Raw genomic sequence first — 20,266 nt, 5'->3', positions numbered from 1 at the left:
TGCGGAGTCCTGACTCGCAGTTTCGTTGTCCCGCGAGGGAAACGGCCGGAGACAGACGAAGCGAAAGAAAAAGGTTGTATGGATGTAAAACAGTAATTCTGTAACCCTCTAAGTGGTAAAGTGTGGACCGTGGAACTAACTGTTAAGATACTGCGGGAATATGGGAGAGAACTGGGACCAATAAAACGGGAGGGTCACAACAAAGTAAAGAGATACCAAAGAAAACTCCATTAGGTTGCATTTTATACCACTGGAAGGACATAGGGGGTCCTCCTGGAGGAAATGTGAGCAAGAAAACTCTAATCAAGTATTGGGATTAGTGGTGGTCATTGTATAAATTAGAAGATGAAGAAAAGTGGCCTTTGAATGGGACTCTGAAGTATAATGCCTTGCTGCAACTCCTGTTATTCTTAAGGAGGGAGGGAAAATGGGACGAAGCTATGTATGCGGATATGTTTTTCACCCTCCGAAATCACCCTGAGTGGCAGAAAGACTGTGGTTTTAATTTTGCTCCCCAAGATCCCATGGTGTTGGCTTTGGAAAAGGAAAATCAGAAAGAGTTAGGAAAGTTGAAGTGATGTTGTTCAGCATGTAGTATTGGACAGAGGTGTTTGAAGGTGAAAGAGAAACCCAGAAAGGCGGAGGAAAGGATAGAGGACTATGTGGCACCCCCGGGTCCGGGACCAGCTTCAACTTCAACCTCTCCAACAGTCCCAGACAGTGAGGAGGAGGTTTCGGAAGGAGACGTGGGACCCTCTATTTCCCCGAGACATACTCCAATTACCCGCAGTAAAATGAGACCTATTATAGAGGCGCCTTTAAGGCAGGCAATGGGCCCTGGGGGACCCACGGTAATAAGGGTGCCTTTCCAGATGGATGATGTGGATAAGTGGAGGGATGCAGTTAAGGGGTACAGGGAGGACCCAAGTGGGGTTGCGAAAAGGTTTGAGTGGATTACTAAGAATTTGGACCCGGATTGGAAAGATGTGGATCTTATGCTAGATGCTATGACTGAAACTGAGAAGCAGCTTGTATTAAAGGCAGCCTGAGCTCATGTAGAAACACAGATTGAGGGACAAGTTTTACAGGGCACAGCCCTCTAGGGACCCGGCTTGGGACCCTAATGATCCAGCTCAGTACCGTTTGTTGCAACAATACTGAACCTGGATTAAGTTTGGAATAGAACATGCGATCCCAAAGGCAGTTAATTGGTCTGCTCTGTATGCTATCAAGCAGGGGCAGAATGAAACGCCCATGGAGTTTTTAGATCGCTTACGGGCTGCTGTGAGAAGATTTACTACCATGGAGCCAGAATCAGAAGCTGCCACACAGCAGTTGGTATCATTATTTTGGGGACAATCCACTAATGATATCAGAAGGAAACTTCAGAAACTTAAGGAACCAGATATAAGGAATTTAGAAAAGTTGTTGGAGGAAGCGTGGAGAGTATATCGGAATAGGGAAGGAGAGGACAGAAGGAAACTTGGAAAGGAGATAGTGGCTGCTTTAGCTCAGCAAAATTTGGAAAGAATGCAAACAGGAGGAGCTGGGCAAGTAGGGCAAGGAATGAGTAACAGAGGTAGGGGTAGTTTGAGATATAATCAATGTGCTTATTGTAAAGGGTTCAGACACTGGAAAAAGGAATGCCCCCAGCAGACACGTAATTTGAAGACTGTGGCAGAATTACAAGAGAATGATTGACGGGGACCAGGGGAATCCTCCCTAGCGGAACCCTTGGTAAAAGTTCAGCTAGGGAAAGAAGAGAAACCTGTAGAATTTTTGATAGACACAGGTGCCACATTCTCTGTATTGAATCAAACCTTATTACCTATAAGTAAACAAAATGTTAATGTTGTGGGAGCAACTGGGCAGGTTGAAAAAGCTTTTTTCTTGAAACCACTAAAATTTAGAATTGGGAAGAGTGTGGGGATTCACAAATTTCTCTACCTGCCTGAGGCTCCTAGACCGTTACTGGGGAGGGACCTATTAGAACAACTAAATGCCGAAATAAAATTTAGAAATGGGGAAATTGAATTTAAAATACCAGATGAAAATCACATTGAAATGTTAAGTTTGGTTCTTACTGAACCCCAAATTGGAGAAGAAGAAATTATACAAGAAATAAAAGACTAGGTATACCCAGGAGTATGGGCCTCAGGAATACCTGGAAAGGCTAAAAATGCTGAATTGGTTGTTGTTAAACTCAAAGAAGGGGCACGACCTGTTAAGGTAAAACAATACCCCTTGAAATTGGAAGATAGGGGAGGGGTAAGAAGTATTATAGAAGAGTTTATAAAATTTGGACTATTAATTGAATGCTCTTCAGAATATAACACTCCCATTCTGCCTGTCAAAAAGCCTGATGGCAAAACTTATCGATTGGTGCAAGATTTGCAGGCAATAAATCAAATAGTTGAAGATTTGTATCCAGTAGTGGCAAACCCATATACTCTGCTGACTGGTTTAAAGGAAACCTATGAATGGTTTACTGTGTTAGATTTAAAGGATGCATTCTTTTGCCTTACCTTGGCTCCAGAAAGCCGCAATTTATTTGCCTTTGAATGGGAAAACCCTGATACAGGACGAAAAACCCAACTGACCTGGACAGTGTTACCCCAAGGATTTAAAAACAGCCCTACCATTTTTGGAAATCAATTAGCTAAGGAATTAGAGACCCAGGAGAGGCCCTCAGGAAATGGGATTCTTTTGCAATATGTGGATGATACCTTAATAGCCACAGAAAAGGATGAAGAGTGTAAGGAATGGACTGTGAGCTTGTTGAATTTTCTGGGATTAAGTGGTTACCGAGTCTCATTACAGAAAGCCCAAATCTTGAAGAAGGAAGTAATATACCTGGGATTCGTGATTTCTAAGGGACAAAGACAGCTCGGGAATGACCAAAAGGAAGCTATCTGCAGAACTCCAGAACCAACCACGGTAAAAGAGCTTCGAACCTTTTTGGGAATGACAGGTTGGTGCCGATTATGGATCTATAATTATGGACTTTTGGTTACACCTTTATATGAACTGTTGAAAATAGCCAGACACAATTAATATGGACTGATGAAGCTAAGAGGGCATTCAAGGAAGTGAAACTGGAGCTAACGAAGGGTCCAGCTTTGGGTCTACCAGATGTAACGAAACCTTTCTGGCTGTTCTTGTATGAAAGGCAAGGAGTGGCTCTGGGAATTCTGGCCCAGAAGTTGGGTCCTTATAAACGAGCTGTAGCATACTTCTCTGAACAATTGGATGGAGTAAGCAAAGGATGGCCGGGATGCCTTCGGGCAGTGGCCGCCGTTGTTTTGATTATCCAAGAAGCTCGAAAATTTACTTTGGGACAAAAGATGATTGTGCACACTTCCCACACTGTAACCTACGTTTTAGAACAAAAAGGGGGACACTGGCTTTCACCATCAAGATTCTTGAAATATCAAGCAGTTTTGATGGAACAGGATGATATAGAAATCGTCACATCTACAATTATCAACCCTGCTTCCTTTTTAAGCAATAAACAGGAAATGGAGACTGTTGTACATGATTGTATAGAAACTATTGAAACTGTATATGCAAGCAGACCAGACTTGAAGGAGGAGCCGCTGGAGGAAGCTGACCACATGTGGTATACTGATGGGAGCAGTTTCGTAAAGAATGGAGTTCCAATGGCAGGATATGCTGTAACCACCACAGACCCACTGGTGGAAGCAAAGTCACTCCCTAAGGGTACATCTGCACAACTAGCTGAAATAATTGCTCTAGTGAGAGCGTTGGAGCTGGCCGAAGGGCTGCGAGTAAATATTTGGACGGATTCAAAATATGCCTTTGGTGTAGTCCATGCCCATGGAGCAATTTGGAAGGAACGAGAACTCTTGACTACTCAAGGGAAAGGTATAAAACATGCTGATATAATTTTGCGACTTTTAGATGCTGTACAACTTCCATCATCAGTGGCAATTATGCACTGCAAAGGACATCAGAAAGGTAACACTGACAGGGAAGTGGGAAACAAATTGGCTGATCACGAGGCAAGACGAGCTGCAGAACAAGGTGAGGTATTAAGTATAATTCCTGAAAAATCTTTGCCACTACCGGAAACAATTGAATATGATGAAAAGGATCAAAAGCTGATCACTAACTTAGGAGCTGAAATCAACCCATCAGGATGGGCACTGTTGAAAGATAACAGAATAATAGTTCCCTTCAGCATATTATGGAAACTTATAAAAACAGAGCACGACAAAAGTCATTGGGGAACTGAAGCCTTATACAACTCTCTTACTAAGCAAATTGTAGCTAGAAGTTTATATCAGACTCTAAAGACTGTAGTTAATAGATGTGAAGTATGCTTAAAGAACAACCCAAAAGCGGAAAACCGTGTGAAATTTGGAAATATCAGCAAAGGAAATGTTCCAGGTCAAAATTGGCAGATAGATTTCTCGGAACTCCCCAGAAAAGGGGGATATAGGTATTTGCTAGTATTAACTGACACTTTTTCTGGATGGCCTGAAGCCTTCCCTTGCAGAACAAATAAAGCCCAAGAGGTAACGAGAATTCTGTTAAAGGAAGTTATTCCTAGATTTGGAGTACCAGAGGCGATGTCTTCTGACAGGGGACCACATTTCATATCACAAGTGGTCCAGCAAGTTAGTAAGTTTTTAGGAATCAATTGGAAATTACATACAGCTTATCGCCCGCAAGCAAGTGGGCAAGTGGAGAAAATGAACCATTTAATAAAAACACAACTAAGTAAAATTTGTCAGGAAACCAATTTAAGATGGGATCAAGCCCTCCCTATTGCTTTGCTAAGACTCAGAACCAAACCAAGGACTCAATTTGAAAAATTGAGCCCTTTTGAAATCCTATATGGGAGACCATTTCAAACCAGATATCAGGGGCAAGATCTTACCCATGTGGGAGAGATAAATCTGCAACAATATTTAATAGCATTAGGGAAACAATTACAAAAGGTAAATGAATTAGTGATGTCCAATAGAGCATGGGGTTTAGACTCCCCGATACATCTGTTTAAAGCTGGAGATTGGGTTTATGTTAAAAATATTTCAGGTGATCCCCTCGAAGAAAAATGGAGCAGCCCTTTCCAAGTTCTGCTCACCTACACTGCGGTCAAGCTGGAGAAGCACGCTGCCTGGATCCACTATTCCAGGATTAAAAAGGCTCCCGCTCCATGGACAGTAGAACAGCAAACTCCTCTCAAACTGAAACTGAAAAGATTATGATTGGACTTTACATTTTATCTATGACTATCATAGTAACCATGGGCCAAATTTGGCCGGACTCACAATGGAATCAAAATCTCCACTTTGTTATGACCCAGGAAATTGCTCAAACCTTACACAAGAATGATTGTTGGGTGTGTACTTATTTTCCCGAACACGGCAATAAGGGAGTGCCCTTAATAGGAACACCAATTCCTTTTAATACATCCTGGAATAATTTGTGTATAAATCCCAAATTCACCAAAAAGAATGAAACTAACCTTCAAATTTGGGATGTATGGAACCCTAATCTTTCAAATGTCAAGTGCGTAACAACAAACAAGACTGGAATGGGTAATATTTCAGTAGGACATTACCCATATTGCGATTGGTCGATGCAACTACAAGGAAAGAAACAGCAGAATGATTATTGGAATGTTCCTAGAGGTAGCGGTTGGTATTGGTTATGCGGTGGTAAAGCCCAAAAAGCCTTGCCTCCAAATTGGTCGGGAACATGCACACTAGGAACAGTGGTCCCTAACATGACAATAATCAATAGGTTACAGGAACAAAGTGGTTGGATAAAAACCTATGTTAAACGAATTAGAAGGGCTCATAATGCCATAGCAGATCGCCCTCATACTTTTCACAGCTTTGTAAGATGGTTCCTCCCTTGGCTTGGAGTAAGTGAGCTAGAGAAAATAATCGTAAACATATCTGCTGCAATGGAAAAGATAGATAGTAAATAGAACCACAGACACCATACAGGCGTTACAAATCGAAGTATCCAGTCTGTCTCAGGTAGTGTTACAAAACAGAATGGCCCTTGATTTATTGCTGGCCTCACAAGGGGGAGTCTGTGCTGTAATCAATACCAGTTGTTGTATGTATGTCAATCAAAGTGGGAAGATCTCTACAGAACTGGCAGAAATTTGGGAACAAAAGTCCTACATCAGACTGCCCAAGACAACACATCCTGGGGTTTTGAAGAATTATGGCATGATCTTACCTCATGGCTACCTAATTGGACATGGCTAAGGAATCTGTTTGTAATAGGGATAATGGTGATCTCTGTATGCATCCTAGCCTGTGTTATGATACAATGCTGCTCTTGTATTTCCAGTCTCCCTAAACGTTGATTGAGGCTTGAGCTCTAAAGAGCTACAACCCTCAGTAGGTAAGGGGGGAATGAAAGGGTTAAAAACCACAAGAGCAAGAAAGATGTTGTAAATACCTTAGTCACTTAATTAGATCAGAAGACACCCTGGTGTGATTTAAGGGTGTTGTGAATGCCTTACAGTTTGATGTGATTTAGGGAGTAGCTAGAAGAATAGTTATAAGATAAGGGGGGCTCCAGGATAATCTCGTTACAGACAACTTGGCCTTGGGAGAACAGATGCACGGAACCATGAAGATAGGAAGACACAGAAGAATGGCAACAATAGTCTTGAAGGACAACGTCTACGTGATCCTAGGACTGAGTTTGCGCAGAAGCAAGGGTCAATCAGCAAGCACAGTGAAGGAGACTACGAGCCTTCATCTGAAGACCCCCAAAGACCCCTTGAAGACCACCATGGGAGAGGACTGCGCATGCGAATTGGATATTTACATATGCTAATAAGTTCCTGGAAATCTCATGTTTATGTAAATGAATTCCTGGAAATCCTGTGAATATGTATGATTGTATAGTATATATCCTCTAAAAATTCATTAACTCGTTGGAGCACTTATGGTGGAGAATCCCCAGTGCTGCCCAGCGCTGCAATAAAGGATACCTGCTTAATAGTAACTTCGTTGCTATTGAGTTTCATTTCAGGGACTCTCTGAATACTCCGTTTCTCCCTTGGGGAGATTCGGACTGTGAGGAGAAGCATCCGTGAATTTTTGTATCACTGCCACCAATCCAAGTCCGGCGTTATCCCGTCGATCAAATGTCCAGACGGTCCAGGCTCTGCGTCCGCAGGAGCAGCTTCCGAGGAGTGCGCGGGGTAGGAGGAGGAGAAGAAGAAGAGACCCTCAAAAGGCGCACGCGGTCCTTTTATAGGGCCATGCACATGCGCAGAACGTGTCTGTGTACGCGCAGTTCGTGCTTCTGCTTTTCGCGCCCTGGTCTCTGCGCAGGCGTCCTGTGGCGGTTTCGTCGGGGGCTGGATGTCGAAGCCAGAAGATGGCGGTATAACGGCAATGTCGAGACAATTCTGGTTCCATAACAGTCCTCGACAGATGGCTACTTACATGGTGCCAACAAAATTTGTGTATACACCTACTGAATGTACAGAAACCAATATTTTCATGTTAGGCATACAAAATGTATTTGCAAAATTGGTAACTGTGTGTAAGGTCATATTTACACATCTAAAGTATCTATTCTGTATATGAAGATTCCTATTCCCATATGGGTATGTTTATACTCCCATGACACAAGTTCCTTCAAGTATTACACTGGGATAATTTAGGTGTCCAGTTTTTCTACCTACAGGTTAGTTCCTATACGTCCTCCATCCTAGGATAAATTTTTCAGTTATGAAATGTTTCTAAAGTAGAAAGAAGAAACAAAATGTTAAAAAAAATCCAGTGTGCTAAAACCAATTTTTAGTTATTTTCTTTATAGGATACAAGGAGGTAGGTATGCTTAATTAAGACAGGGAATTAATCTAGTTGCAGGAACTGCTAGGTGAAATTCTATGGCCTATGTTATGTAATTGCCCAGACTCATAACTTTTCTGACCTTATAATCTGTTAATCTAAATGTATACTTTTTTCAGATTTTCTATTTATTTCTATTTCTATTACTATTTTATTTCTTGCTTATGATAGTATTTGTTTGTATGAAATTCTTTTAAGACAGTTGCATTTCTTTTACTGACTTTAAAATCAGTTCCACAGTCATAAAGAGTAGGAATATGAGTCTAGGAATGTCTTTGCAACTTTCCGTGAGGTAGTGCAATTTGCAATGATATTAATTTCCTCATAATCAATGATTAAACTTTTTTTATATATATGTATATATGAATAACTGTGAAAGGTGCAACTATTTAGAGAAATATGTCAATCGGTATATAATAGGAATACACAAAGCTATGGCCTCTATTCTGAGAATTTTTCTATACAGTACATATACACAGAATTTATAACAGGAGCAGATTCTAGTCAGTATTAGCTCAGTAAATGGAAAATTAGAGGAGGTTAAATACTAAAACCCAACTAATGAGAAGTTTCAGTGTACAAGGTTAAAATGAATTTATAAACCAAGAAGCCTCCTTGACATACAGAAGTAATAAGCACATTCACAGTCCCTGCATCAAGAGATCATAGAGGCTACGTGTTGGAATGTGCTACTTCTTATAACACTAAGACAAAAAACAATTTAATAGTACCTCAAAAAGAAGAGGAAGCAGATGATCTAGATATAGTCCAGTTGTTTTTTTTGAGAGTCTTTGCTTTCTGAGAGAAGAAGCTTGTATCTGAAAGACTGCTATGAGCTAAAGGTACCTCTGCATTTGGTGGTTAGAGGAGGATCAATGAAGCTCTCAAGGTTAGAGACTGGAGGTTTTCCTCTGGGGCTGGTGAGACAGGCTGCAGTAAATCAGAAGCCGTTTTCTCTCAAGAGAACAAAGGGTTCTGGCTTGTGGCTAAATCCATGTAGGTTGATAGTCAGCAACTAGAAAAGGAATAAAGTCAGGTTGGCAAGTCTCAGGCAAGGCTTAAGTTATCTATTTGAATTAGAGCTGGCAGTGGGGATGGGACTTTACTAGTGCATACCTATCTAGGCTTTTGAGCTTACTGCTGCTTCATTTAAAATATGTTTTTCCTATAGAACTGATGAGAGATTAGGTCGTGTCATGTCTGCACAAGAAAACAGAATTGTCCCTTCTCCCTAACAAAGGGTGCTTCTGATTTTTTGTGTATGAGTAGGGAAATTGTGCGCTACCACATCACCTCCTACCATTAATTGTATTGCCGTTAAATGTATGGCGATTTCATGTCTCAGGATAAAGCAGATGTTAATTTAAAAAGTTAGGGGCTTGTGTATATGAGAGGTTTACAGCAGTGTACATAATGCTGTTCCAGACTACAACTTAAGTTTAACTCACATTTCTGTAACTAATAATTCCTCTGGATAATTTATTCCTGTGGGCATGAAGAGTGTTTTGCATTAAAATAAATTTATTTAGTTGCATCCATGCCAAACTTTCTAGCAATTCTCCAGTTCCCTTCCTGTTCTGATTACTCACCCTTCCAAACACTTCATTGTCCTAACCAGCCAATCTACTTATTGGTATGACCTCTATTTCCCAGGGAATAAAGCCCCTGGACATCACCAATGCCTGATAAGATCTCTGTTTGAATGCTAGGGCTTGGACATGTGCCTTTTTCTATCCTACACTTTTGATATCAGCATAGCTAGCAAACATGCTTTTTTAGATAGACCTGTGCCGTGGTTCCTCACCCGAGCTAAGATCGTGGGTCTTATCAGAGTCTAGGAAGAAGTAAAAGCAAATCCTAGATGTCAGATATAGAAACGTTGTGGTTTAACCCCAGTAGGCAGCTAAGCCCCACACATCCATTGCAGATGACACCAAGTTGGGTGGAAGTGTCGATCTGCTGGAGGATAGGAAGGCCCTGCAGAGGGACCTGGACAGGCTGGATCGTTGGGCCGGGGCCAACTGTATGAGATTCAACAAGGCTAAGTGCCAAGTCCTGCACTTCGGTCACAACAACCCCATGCAATGCTACAGGCTGGGGGAGGAGTGGCTGGAGAGCTGCCTGGCGGAAAAGGACCTGGGGGTGTTGGTTGACAGCCGCCTGAACATGAGCCAGCAGTGTGCTCAGGTGGCCAAGAGGGCCAATGGCATCCTGGCCTGTATCAGGAATAGTGTGGCCAGCAGGACCAGGGAGGTGATAGTGCCCCTGTACTCAGCATTGGTGAGGCCGCACCTCGAGTACTGTGTTCAGTTTTGGGCCCCTCACTACAAGAAGGACATTGAGGTGCTGGAGCGTGTCCAGAGGAGGGCAACGAAGTTGGTGAAGGGTCTAGAGCACAAGTCTTATGAGGAGTGGCTGAGGGAACGGGGGTTGTTTAGTCTGGAGAAGAGGAGGCTGAGGGGAGACCTTATTGCTCTCTACAACTACCTGAAAGGAGGTTGTAGCGAGGTGGGGGTCGGTCTCTTCTCCCTAGTAACGAGTGATAGGACGAGAGGAAATGGCCTCAAGCTGCGCCAGGGGAGGTTTAGGTTAGACATTAGGAAAAACTTCTTCACCAAAAGAGTGGTCAAGCATTGGAACAGGCTGCCCAGGGAAGTGGTTGAGTCTCCATCCCTAGAGGTATTTAAAGAACGGATAGATGTGGTGCTCGAGGACATGGTATAGATGGACTTGGCAGTGATAGGTTAACGGTTGGACTCGATGATCTTAAGGGTCTTTTCCAACCTTGACGATTCTATGATTCTGTGATCCTCTCGCTCACTCCTCCTGCAGTGGGGTGGGGGAGAGAATCGGAAGGGTAAAAGTGAGAAAACTCATGGGTTGAGATAAAGACAGTTTAATAGGTAAAGCAAAAGCTGCGCATGCAAGCAAAGCAAAATAAGGAATTCATTCACTACTTCCCATCGGCAGGCACGTGTTCAGCCATCTCCAGGAAAGCGGGGCTCCATCACGTGTAACGGTTACTTGGGAAGACAAACGCCATCACTCCAAATGTCCCCCCCCTTCCTTCTTCTTCCCCCAGCTTTATATGCTGAGCATGATGTCATATGGTATGGAATATCCCTTTGGTCAGTTGGGGGCAGCTGTCCCAGCTGTGTCCCCTCCCAGCTTCTTGCCCACCTCCAGCCTACTCACTGGCAGGGTGGTGTGAGAAGCAGAAAATGCCTTGATGCTGTTTAGCAATAACTAAAACATCAGTGTGTTATCAACACTGTTTTCATCACAAATACAAAGCACAGCACCATACTAGCTACTATGAAGAAAATTAACTCTATCCCAGACAAAACCAGTAAAAGAAAATATAGCATATTTAAGAACGGTACCTTGGCAACAGAGAAGCAAGGTCTCAGCTGAGTCTGCAAGAAGGTTAAAATCAGCCAAGCAATTCCATAAGGAGAAGTTTCTTATGTATTTGTGCCGTACATTCCTGTGCATTCCTGCTTCCTGCATCTTCCCACATTATCACTATTTCTTCTTTTCTTCCCTAAATACTGCCTGAGGAAGAGACAGCATAAGATGTAGTTGGTTTTGAACTCCATGTGGACTATCTGGTTAAAAGCCACACGCAGACTAGTGGCAGACCAAAGAGCTCACCCAGAGGCCTTTCTCTCTGTGGGGCATAAGTTGCTTTGGGGATTCTTTTCACCTTACCCTTGGGTGCTTGGCTACTGGCTGGGGTCAGCCACCATGTGGTGGGTTGACCTTGGCTGGCTGCCAGGTGCCCACCAAGCTGCTCTCTCACTCCCCCTCCTCAGTGGGACAGGGGAAGAAAATAAGATGAAAAACTCGTGGGTCGAGATAAAGGCAGTTTAATAAAGAAAAGCAAAGGCTGCACGCGGAAGCAAAGCAAAGCAAAAAGATTTATTCTCTACTTCCCATCAGCAGGCGATGTCCAGCCACTTAATAACGAATGCCCCCTCTCCTTCTCCTTTCTCTTAGCTTTTATTGCTGAGCACAACGTCATATGGTATGGAATATCTCTCTGGTCAGTTTGGGTCAGCTGTCCTGGCTATGTCCCCTCCCAACCTCTTGCCTGCCCCCAGCCTGCTGGCCTGTATTGGGTTTGCATGGCAAGCTTTTGGTAGCGTTCCTTCATCCAAATATAGTAATGTAAATAAAGCCCCATGAAAGTTTGTATAATGGAAGACAACTTGTAGGCCTTAACAGAGAGAAAGAGGAAACGCATGGGTATTAATGTTACCTGCAATGCCAAGCAACCTGGGACAGACAGCTTTGCCTGTAAAATGAAAAGAAATGGTGTGTCAGAGGCAGAGATGCAACAATTTAGCTGATCTTACAAGAAGCTCTCTTTCTGTGGAATCCTTGCTGAATTTAAAACTGCTCTCCCTAAAACAAATCTCATGAAGGAGGGCTGCAGTTACATTACCCTCTCCTGCAAGGAATTCTTAGCGCAGCTGTCCTTCTAGTTCCCACATACCTATACACATGCTGTTGCCCTTGAAGGCACTTAGAAAAGACTGCCTCATAAAGGGAATCCTATAAATATTTATGCTGCATTTCTATATTTCAGAATATCACTTCTACAAAAGCAACAAGATTGTGCTAAAATCATTTTACTTGAAAATCTGTGAGGAAAAGCAAACAGCACTAAATAGAAGCCCACAGAGACAGTAAACTACAAGATTATTTGAAATTACATATATAATACTGAAACATGGTAATACAGAAATCAAAGTCATAAGAGATTGCTATCGAAGCTGCAATTTCTTAAACAGAAAAACAGCAGGGTATAAATGTGTTAGAATCCTGTAAACTGAGGACTTGAGCCTGATTCTGCTTTCATTGACACTGGCACAAATCCAGCATAATTCCACTGACATTAGTGGTGTAACCAGAAGTAACTTTTGCCTTTAGTAGGCAAGATATGAAACTTCATTTCAGCAGATAAAAGGATGTTGGCCAGAAAGCTGTGAAAGTGGGAGTATTAGTTTGTTTTAGTGGCCTCAGGAGAAATTCACTTAATACTTTTGGGTAATACAAAGCTTTGAAAACCTGAATGTTTAGATGCCTTCTGAGAACTCTTGAGAGATATGCAAGTGTCAACATGCTATTTTTTGTTAGCTCTTTTAATAATGGAAAAAAAAATCAGAAGATATCTACATGTTATATTGCCTGGTAAAGTGTCACACAATGTCTTGATCATGGAGGTACTTACCTATGAGGTGAACCTAATGTATCCAAGTAAACCCACTGAAGTTAGCAGAATTATCTAATGACAAAGATAAGTTTGGGCGTGAAAGCTCATGGGCTTGGCTAATAAGAAAAAACACTATAATTTCAGGAAAGTGCAGATTAAATACATTTTTAGTAGCAATGTAGTTGCTACTCTTACAAGATAAAGAATATCTTGTAGACTGTGGTATGTATTTTTATTCTTATTGCTGGAATACCAGGTGTTTGTAAATTTTTATAATAATTTACAAAGGAAAGGATCCTGTTTTTTGTTTGTTTGTTTGTTTGTTTTTAAGTGAATTTCTCTATGTATTGGGTTTATGTGGCAAGGTTTTGGTAAGGGGGGGGCTGCAGAGGTGGCTTCTGTGAGAAGACGCCAGAAGCTGCCCCCATGTCAGAAGGAGCCAGTTCTAGCCGGCTCCAAGATGGACCTGCTGCTGGCCAAAGCTGAGCCAATCAGCGATGTTGGTAGCGCCTCTGTGATAACATATTTAAGAAAGGGTAAAAACTGCTGCACAACAGCAGCTGGGAGAGAGGAGTGAGACTATATGAGAGAAACAACTATGCAGACACCAAGGTCAGTGAAGAAGGAGGGGGAGGAGGTGCTCCAGGCACCGGAGCAGAGATTCCCCTGCAGCCCATGGAGGTCCACGGTGGAGCAGATGTCCACCCTGCAGCCTGTGGAGGACCCCGCGCCAGAGCAGGTGGATGTGCCCTGAAGGAAGCTGCAGCCCATGGAGAGCCCATGCTGGAGCAAGCTCCTGGCAGGAACTGCAGCCCATGGAGAGGAGCCCATGCTGGAGCAGGTTTTCTGGCAGGAACTGTGGCCCCATGGGGGACCTACCCTGGAGCAGTCTGTTCCTGAAGGACTGCACCCCGTGGAAAGGACCCACGCTGAAGCAGTTCTTGAAGAACTGCAGCCCGTGGGAAGGACCCACGTTGGAGAAGTTCGTGAAGGACTGTCTCCCGTGGGAGGGACCCCACGCTGGAGCAGGGGAAGAGCATGAGGAGGAAGGAGCGGCAGAGACAACGCATGATGAACTGACCGCAACCTCCATTCCCCATCTCCCTGCGCCGCTTGGGGGTGGAGGAGGTAGAGGAGTCGGGAGTGAAGTTGAGCCCGGGAAGAAGGGAGGGGTGGGGGGGACGATTTGTTCTCATTATCCTACTCTCTGTTTAATTGGCAATAAATTAAATTAATTTCCCCACATCGAGCCTGTTTTGCCTGTGACGGTAATGGCTGAGTGATCTCCCTGTCCTTATCTCAACCCACAAGGTTTTCGTTGTATTTTCTCCCCATCTTGTTGATGGGGGGGGGGGGGAGCGATAGAGCGGCTTGGTGGGCACCTGGTGGCCAGCCAAGGTTAACCCACCACACTATACAAAACCCCATCTCCATGAGCAGTGTCGTCATCCTGCGTGAAGACAGTCAGGCCCAGAAGTGGTGAATTGATGCTAGATCTTTTGAATCGTTCTGGGCTTTTTGCATCTAGGCTCTTATGCAGTATTTTCAAACCACTGTACAAGCACAGCAACTTTCAGTGTGCTGAGAAAGTCTGGATCCAAGTACCAGAGCATCACCAAAAACTACCCCTGACTAAATCCTGTCAGAATACTACCCAATTTTACCCAGAAACTAACCCACCAGGAAGGCCCCACTTGCGGCTCGAAGCACACCACCGTCTGAATAAGCACGTGAGTACCCAGCGAGACCTTCATCACCGTGTATACGGCGGCTGGGCACAAAAACCGATTTCCTCTCGATCCCCTGCCACCCCCGCCCCTAATGGCCGGAGCCTGTGGCACCGCCCCCCACCCGGATCTGCTCCCCCCTCCCCAGCCCCTCGCCGAGCACGCCCGCTCTCTCCCCGCACTTGCAGCATCCGCGCTACGGTGCCTCACTAGACCTGTTCTCCCTGTAGGCAGCAGCATAGCACTGAGCAAATTCCTGCTTTTTTTTTTTTTTTTTTTTTTTTTTTTTTTTTTAATCACGCTGGAATGACCTGCGAACCACCCTGTTTTCCCTACAGACCTACGTGTGTATTTATTGCTTCACGCTTTGGTAATGCAAGAGGCTCGCACAGTTGTTTTCAACTTCGACGCCGTAACTCGGGAGAGGAATACACTCTGGCACGATCTGGGGAGATCCGCCTTTTCCGGTTTGGTTGTTGTGGCGTTATTTTGCCTTTTTTTTTTTTTTTTCCTCCTGAGGCGGGGATGGTGGGGAACTCCTTATTCTTCTCTCCCCTCCCTGTATCCCTTACACCCCTCAGGAGGGAGCAGGAAACCTGCCCCCATCTTTTCTCTCGGCTACCTCGCGCTCCGCTAGCTGCTGCCTGCTCCCTGCGTAAACTAAGCTAAGCCGAGCCGAGCCACTAAACACGCAGGTGCAGCTCACCAATCTGCTCTTTTCTCTGTCGCTAGCTACCTCCCTCCCTCCCTCTTTTCCTCTTTGCCCCGCCCATGCAGTCGCGCGCCCTCGCTGGCTCTCGGAGTGGGGTGAGAGCGTGGAGCTGTGTCTCTGCGTGAGTTGCTCCCCTCGCGGCCGCAGGGGGATGAGGCAGCAGCGCTGGGGCCTTGTGGAGTTGCTTTAGGCGCCCAGACGGCTATTGTTCGGAGTTCGTCTCTGCTGGAGAAATCTTCCCCTCGTCCCGGCTCTGCTCCCTGCAGGCGGAGGCGCGGGGAGGGGGAAGTCGTCGCCACCTCCCCGGCGTGCGGCGGTCGGCGGGGGGAGGCAGGAGGGGGCGAGGCTCAACATGATGGCGGCCGAGGCCGGGGCTGAGGAGGGCGGCTCGGTTACCTCCGCCGGGATGGTGGGAGCCGTTGGCGGAGCTGAGTCGGAGCACTACCCCACCTTATGCCGGGGCAAGGAGCTGGGGCCGCAGGGCCTCTTCCTGGTGGGCTCCGGCGGGGACAGCCCGGGCGCCGGCGGTCCGGCTTTGTGCTCGGCGCTGGGGTTCCTGGCGCTAGGCTCGGGGCCTGCCCCTCTGGTGTCCGGAGGCGGTGGCGCCGTGACAGCAACTGGTCAGGGCCAGGGGCCGGAGGTGTCCGGGGGGGTGCTGCCCCCACCGAAACCCAGTACTGTCGCCTTTCCCCCGCTGCCGCCGCCGCCACAGCCACCTTCCTTGGCGGGGGGGTTGGGGACCGTGGACGAAGGCGACTCGTTGGATGGGCCGGAGTATGAAGAGGAGGAGGTGGCCATCCCGCTCAACGCTCCCCCCACGAACCAGTGAGTAGCAGCGCTTCCGTGCCACGCCGGGCGCTCGCCACCCCTGGGCACTTCCCCCGTGGGGAGGGGGAGCGGGAGCGCCACAGCGGGGAGCGCGGTGTCGGGCCCCCACCTTTTCTCAGTGGAAAGTTTGTGTCAAGCTTCCACAGAAGTGTCGCAGAAGTTTTTAATTAGGTTATGTTTGGGGAGAAGAGGCAATTGAAAAAAGAAACTGCAAGTCTTCATTAAGGTTTTTATTATACTTATCCTTCCATTAGGTTAATCGGGATTCCTACAGTGCTAGTTATATAAAGAATCTTGCACTAGAGGCAGAGCAGTTCTGTGTTTATATTTTGTGAAATAAAAAAAAAAAAAATCAGATAATGTTATATAGGGTTCATGTAACTAGCGAGTACTCTAAACACAACCTTTGGATTTAACAATGAACTAATTCTAGAAAGTCTGCAGATTTACATAAAAAGGTTGCAAGGCTTGTATTGGAACAGCCCTCAAGCAGGTACCTTATTCTCCCCAAAATGAAACAGTTTCAAAGGCTTAAATTGCTTGCGTTGGTATCTAGAAATATGTTATTCCTGAAGTTATAGTAAGTATAGAGGATAACAGGGTTTCAAGATACAGGATGGCAGATACGTTCAAGGTATAGGTCAAAGTTCATCTGAAAACCCATCTGAATTTGGGTTCATTTTTACCTTCTCTCATAACTCCAGTGTCAGAGAGTTAACTTCTGCATTATTTCAGGTATTTCCAAGGTTTCAGAAGCCATTGCAGTTGTAAGGAGGAGGTAAACTGTAATATTAAATGATTTTTTTTTTTTTTTTGAATTAATCTCTCTAACCTTGACAGGCTTTCTACTAATCCTTTCCTCTCTTAAATTTTTGACTTTTTGTGGAAGTTAATAAAGGATAAGACTTTGTTTTGTGAAGACAGTGTTTGAATAATTTTGAAGTTGTACACTTTCATAAAGAGCTAGCAATATAATCAGACAGTTTAGATAAAGGTGAAGTTACTTCTTCAGTATTGTGTATTAAGTCAGAGAGATACAGAATTCTGGTCTTCTGGTTTTCTCTCTGAAAGATCAGACTGCTTTTTCTCTTAGAACTGTTTTCTCAGAAAGTAGTCTTTTTTTTTGGAAATATTTTTAGAAAGAGGGGTAATTCTTGATGAATGATCATGTATTTGATACTAAGTAATTGTTACTACTTTCACAAATGTAAGTGGATTTTGCTGTCAGAGTGTTGTCTTGTAACTCATATGATAGCATGAAGGTTAACTTTCATAAAAGAGGATACAAAATTTCTGACAAAAAGCATGTTCTAGGGGGAAGACTGCGAAGGCCCTAATTTTCTGTATTGGTCGATGAGGCTACTTACCTTATTAAGACAAAAGGGATATTGAAGTCTTTGCAGGACCAGCATAACTGTGTAGTTGAGTATTTGCTCTTGCAGATACTTTAATATAAAAACATCTAAGCAGTAAAATAGATTTTTAAAAAATTGATTCAGAAACTTATACCTCCATCTACTTAACTGGTTTTTCTTCGTAACCTATCCTTTTTGTGACTTTTCAAAAAAAAAAAAAAAAGTTGTTGGCTAACTAAAATAATCAGAAACCTTTTTCTTTTTCATGCATCTATTTTAATACAAAGTCAGTTTTTTACCATTCTTAGTTAAGTCATTTAAATTAGCTGTATGTTGATAGTAAGTTGTATCCTTTCAGTCTTGATGCTTTATTTTGGAAGTGTCCTTTCTTTGTAGTCATACCATCTGCTTTTATAGAATCGAACTCCTGATTTATTACCAGAACAAAGATCTGTCACTTTAATGTTATAAGCAAACACCTAATACATTTAACAGGGCTTTAAACTAGATTCAGCGGGGGGAGGGGATGTACCTCAGAGGAACAGGGAAGAACAAGGGAACACCTCAGGAGGCAGCAGGGAAATGCCTGTAAATCATCCCAAAGAAACTAGTGAAGGCTCCTCCCAAAAGGTGACAAGGTTGGCAGCCCAGCTGAACTGCCTCTATGCTAATGCATGCAGCATGGGTAACAAGCAAGAGGAGTTGGAGACCATGGTGCAATTGGATAACTATGACCTGATTGCTATCACAGAAGCATGTTGGGATGATTCACACAACTGGAACATGGCAATCGAAGGCTACAAGCTATTCAGAAGAGACAGACTGGGAAGGAGGGGAGGGGGTGTTGCCCTGTGTGTTAAGAAATGGATAGATTCCAAAGAGCTGCCTCTGAGAACCAACCATGAGCTAGTTGAGAGCTTGTGGGTAAAACTTAAGGATCAGACCAATAAAGGTCACCTTGTGGTTGGGGTCTACTATAGACCGCCTGATCAAGAGGAGCCTGTTGATGAGGCCTTCTTGCTTCAGATGCAGGAAGCATCGCGCTTGCCGGCACTCATCCTGACGGGTGATTTCAACCACCCAGATATCTGCTGGGAAAGCAATACAGCAGGCTGCAAGCAATCCAGGAGACTCCTGGAGCCTGCTGAAGATAACTTTCTGGTCCAGGTATTAGACAAACCAACCAGAGAAGAAGCATTGCTGGACCTGGTGCTCACCAATGCAGAGGAACTTGTTAAAGAGGTGAAGATTGGAGGCAGTTTAGGCTGTAGTGACCACGCCCTGGTTCAGTTCGTGATCTCAAGAAACATGGGCCTGGCAAAGAGCAAAGTCAGGACCCCGAACTTTAGAAAAGCGAACTTTCAGCTGTTCAAAGATTTAGTGGATGAGATCCCCTGGGAAACTGTCCTTAAGGACAAAGGAACGGAACAGAGCTGGCAACTCTTTAAGGACACTTTTCTTAGAGTGCAAGAGCTCTCCATCCCCCTGTGTAAGAAATCAGGCAGGGCAAGAAGGAAACTGGTGTGGCTGAGCGAGGACCTCCTCCTCAATCTAAGGCATAAGAAGGAAATGCACAGCCAGTGGAAGCAGGGACACGTAGCCTGGGGAGAGTACAGGGAAATGGCTAGGACATGTAGGGATGGGATCAGGAAGGCCAAGGCACAGATGGAACAGAAATTGGCAAGGGATGTGAAGAATAATAAGGAGGGGTTCTATAAGTACATTAGTCAGAAAAGAAAGGCCAAGGAGAGCGTCCCCCCTCTGATAAACATGAATGGGGAACTGGTGACAACGGATATGGAGAAGGCTGAGGTGCTCAACAAGTTCTTTGTCTCAGTCTTTGCTGGCAGCCAGGCTTCCTGCACCTACCAAGTACCGGAACCTCTAGGAGAGGGCTGGGGGAGTGAAGGCCCTCCCACTGTAAGCAAAGAGCAAGTTCGAGACCACCTGATAAAACTAAACAAGCAGAAGTCTATGGGACCTGATGACATACATCCCAGGGTCCTAAGGGAACTGGCTGATGTAGTTGCGAGACCACTCTCCATCATATTTGAAAAGTCATGGCGGTCAGGTGAGGTCCCCGGTGACTGGAAAAAGGGTAACATCACCCCTATTTTTAAAAAGGGTAGGAAGGAGGACCCGGGGAATTACAGACCACTGAGCCTCACCTCTGTGCCTGGGAAGATCATGGAACGGATCCTCATGGAAGCAACGTTAAGGCACATGCAAGACAAGGAGGTGATCCGAGTAAGCCAGCACGGATTCACTAAGGGCAAATTGTGCCTGACCAATCTGGTGGCCTTCTATGATGGAGCGACTGCAACAGTCGATAAGGGAAGACCGATCGATGTCATCTACCTAGACTTCTGTAAAGCCTTTGACACAGTCCCACACGACATCCTTATTTCTAAATTAGAGAGATATGGATTTGAAGGGTGGACCACTCGATGGATAAGAAATTGGCTGGATGGACGCATCCGGAGAGTTGCGGTCAATGGCTCTATGTCCAGGTGGAGACCGGTGACGAGTGGTGTCCCTCAGGGCTCTGTCTTGGGACCGGTGCTTTT

The 20,266-nt window shown here is 44.7% G+C and overlaps 1 protein-coding gene across 1 annotated transcript in view; it reads left to right on the top strand.

Moving 5' to 3' along the window:
• Positions 1-15,868: 15,868 nt before the first annotated feature.
• The window catches only part of LOC309601581 (ras GTPase-activating protein 1-like), a gene marked incomplete at both ends in the record, with an annotated part of 90,954 nt that continues 86,556 nt past the window's right edge, over positions 15,869-20,266 (top strand). Inside the window, one exon of the mRNA XM_082334678.1 lies at positions 15,869-16,341. Coding sequence (XP_082190804.1) covers positions 15,869-16,341 — 473 coding nt within the window. The remainder of the gene's footprint in view (positions 16,342-20,266) is intronic.

This window comes from Platalea leucorodia (genome assembly GCF_965183815.1).
Source record: "Platalea leucorodia genome assembly, chromosome: W".
Taxonomy (NCBI): domain Eukaryota; kingdom Metazoa; phylum Chordata; class Aves; order Pelecaniformes; family Threskiornithidae; genus Platalea; species Platalea leucorodia.
The sequence above is the reverse complement of the archived record's forward strand: the minus strand, read 5'-3'. Positions and strand labels throughout refer to the sequence as shown.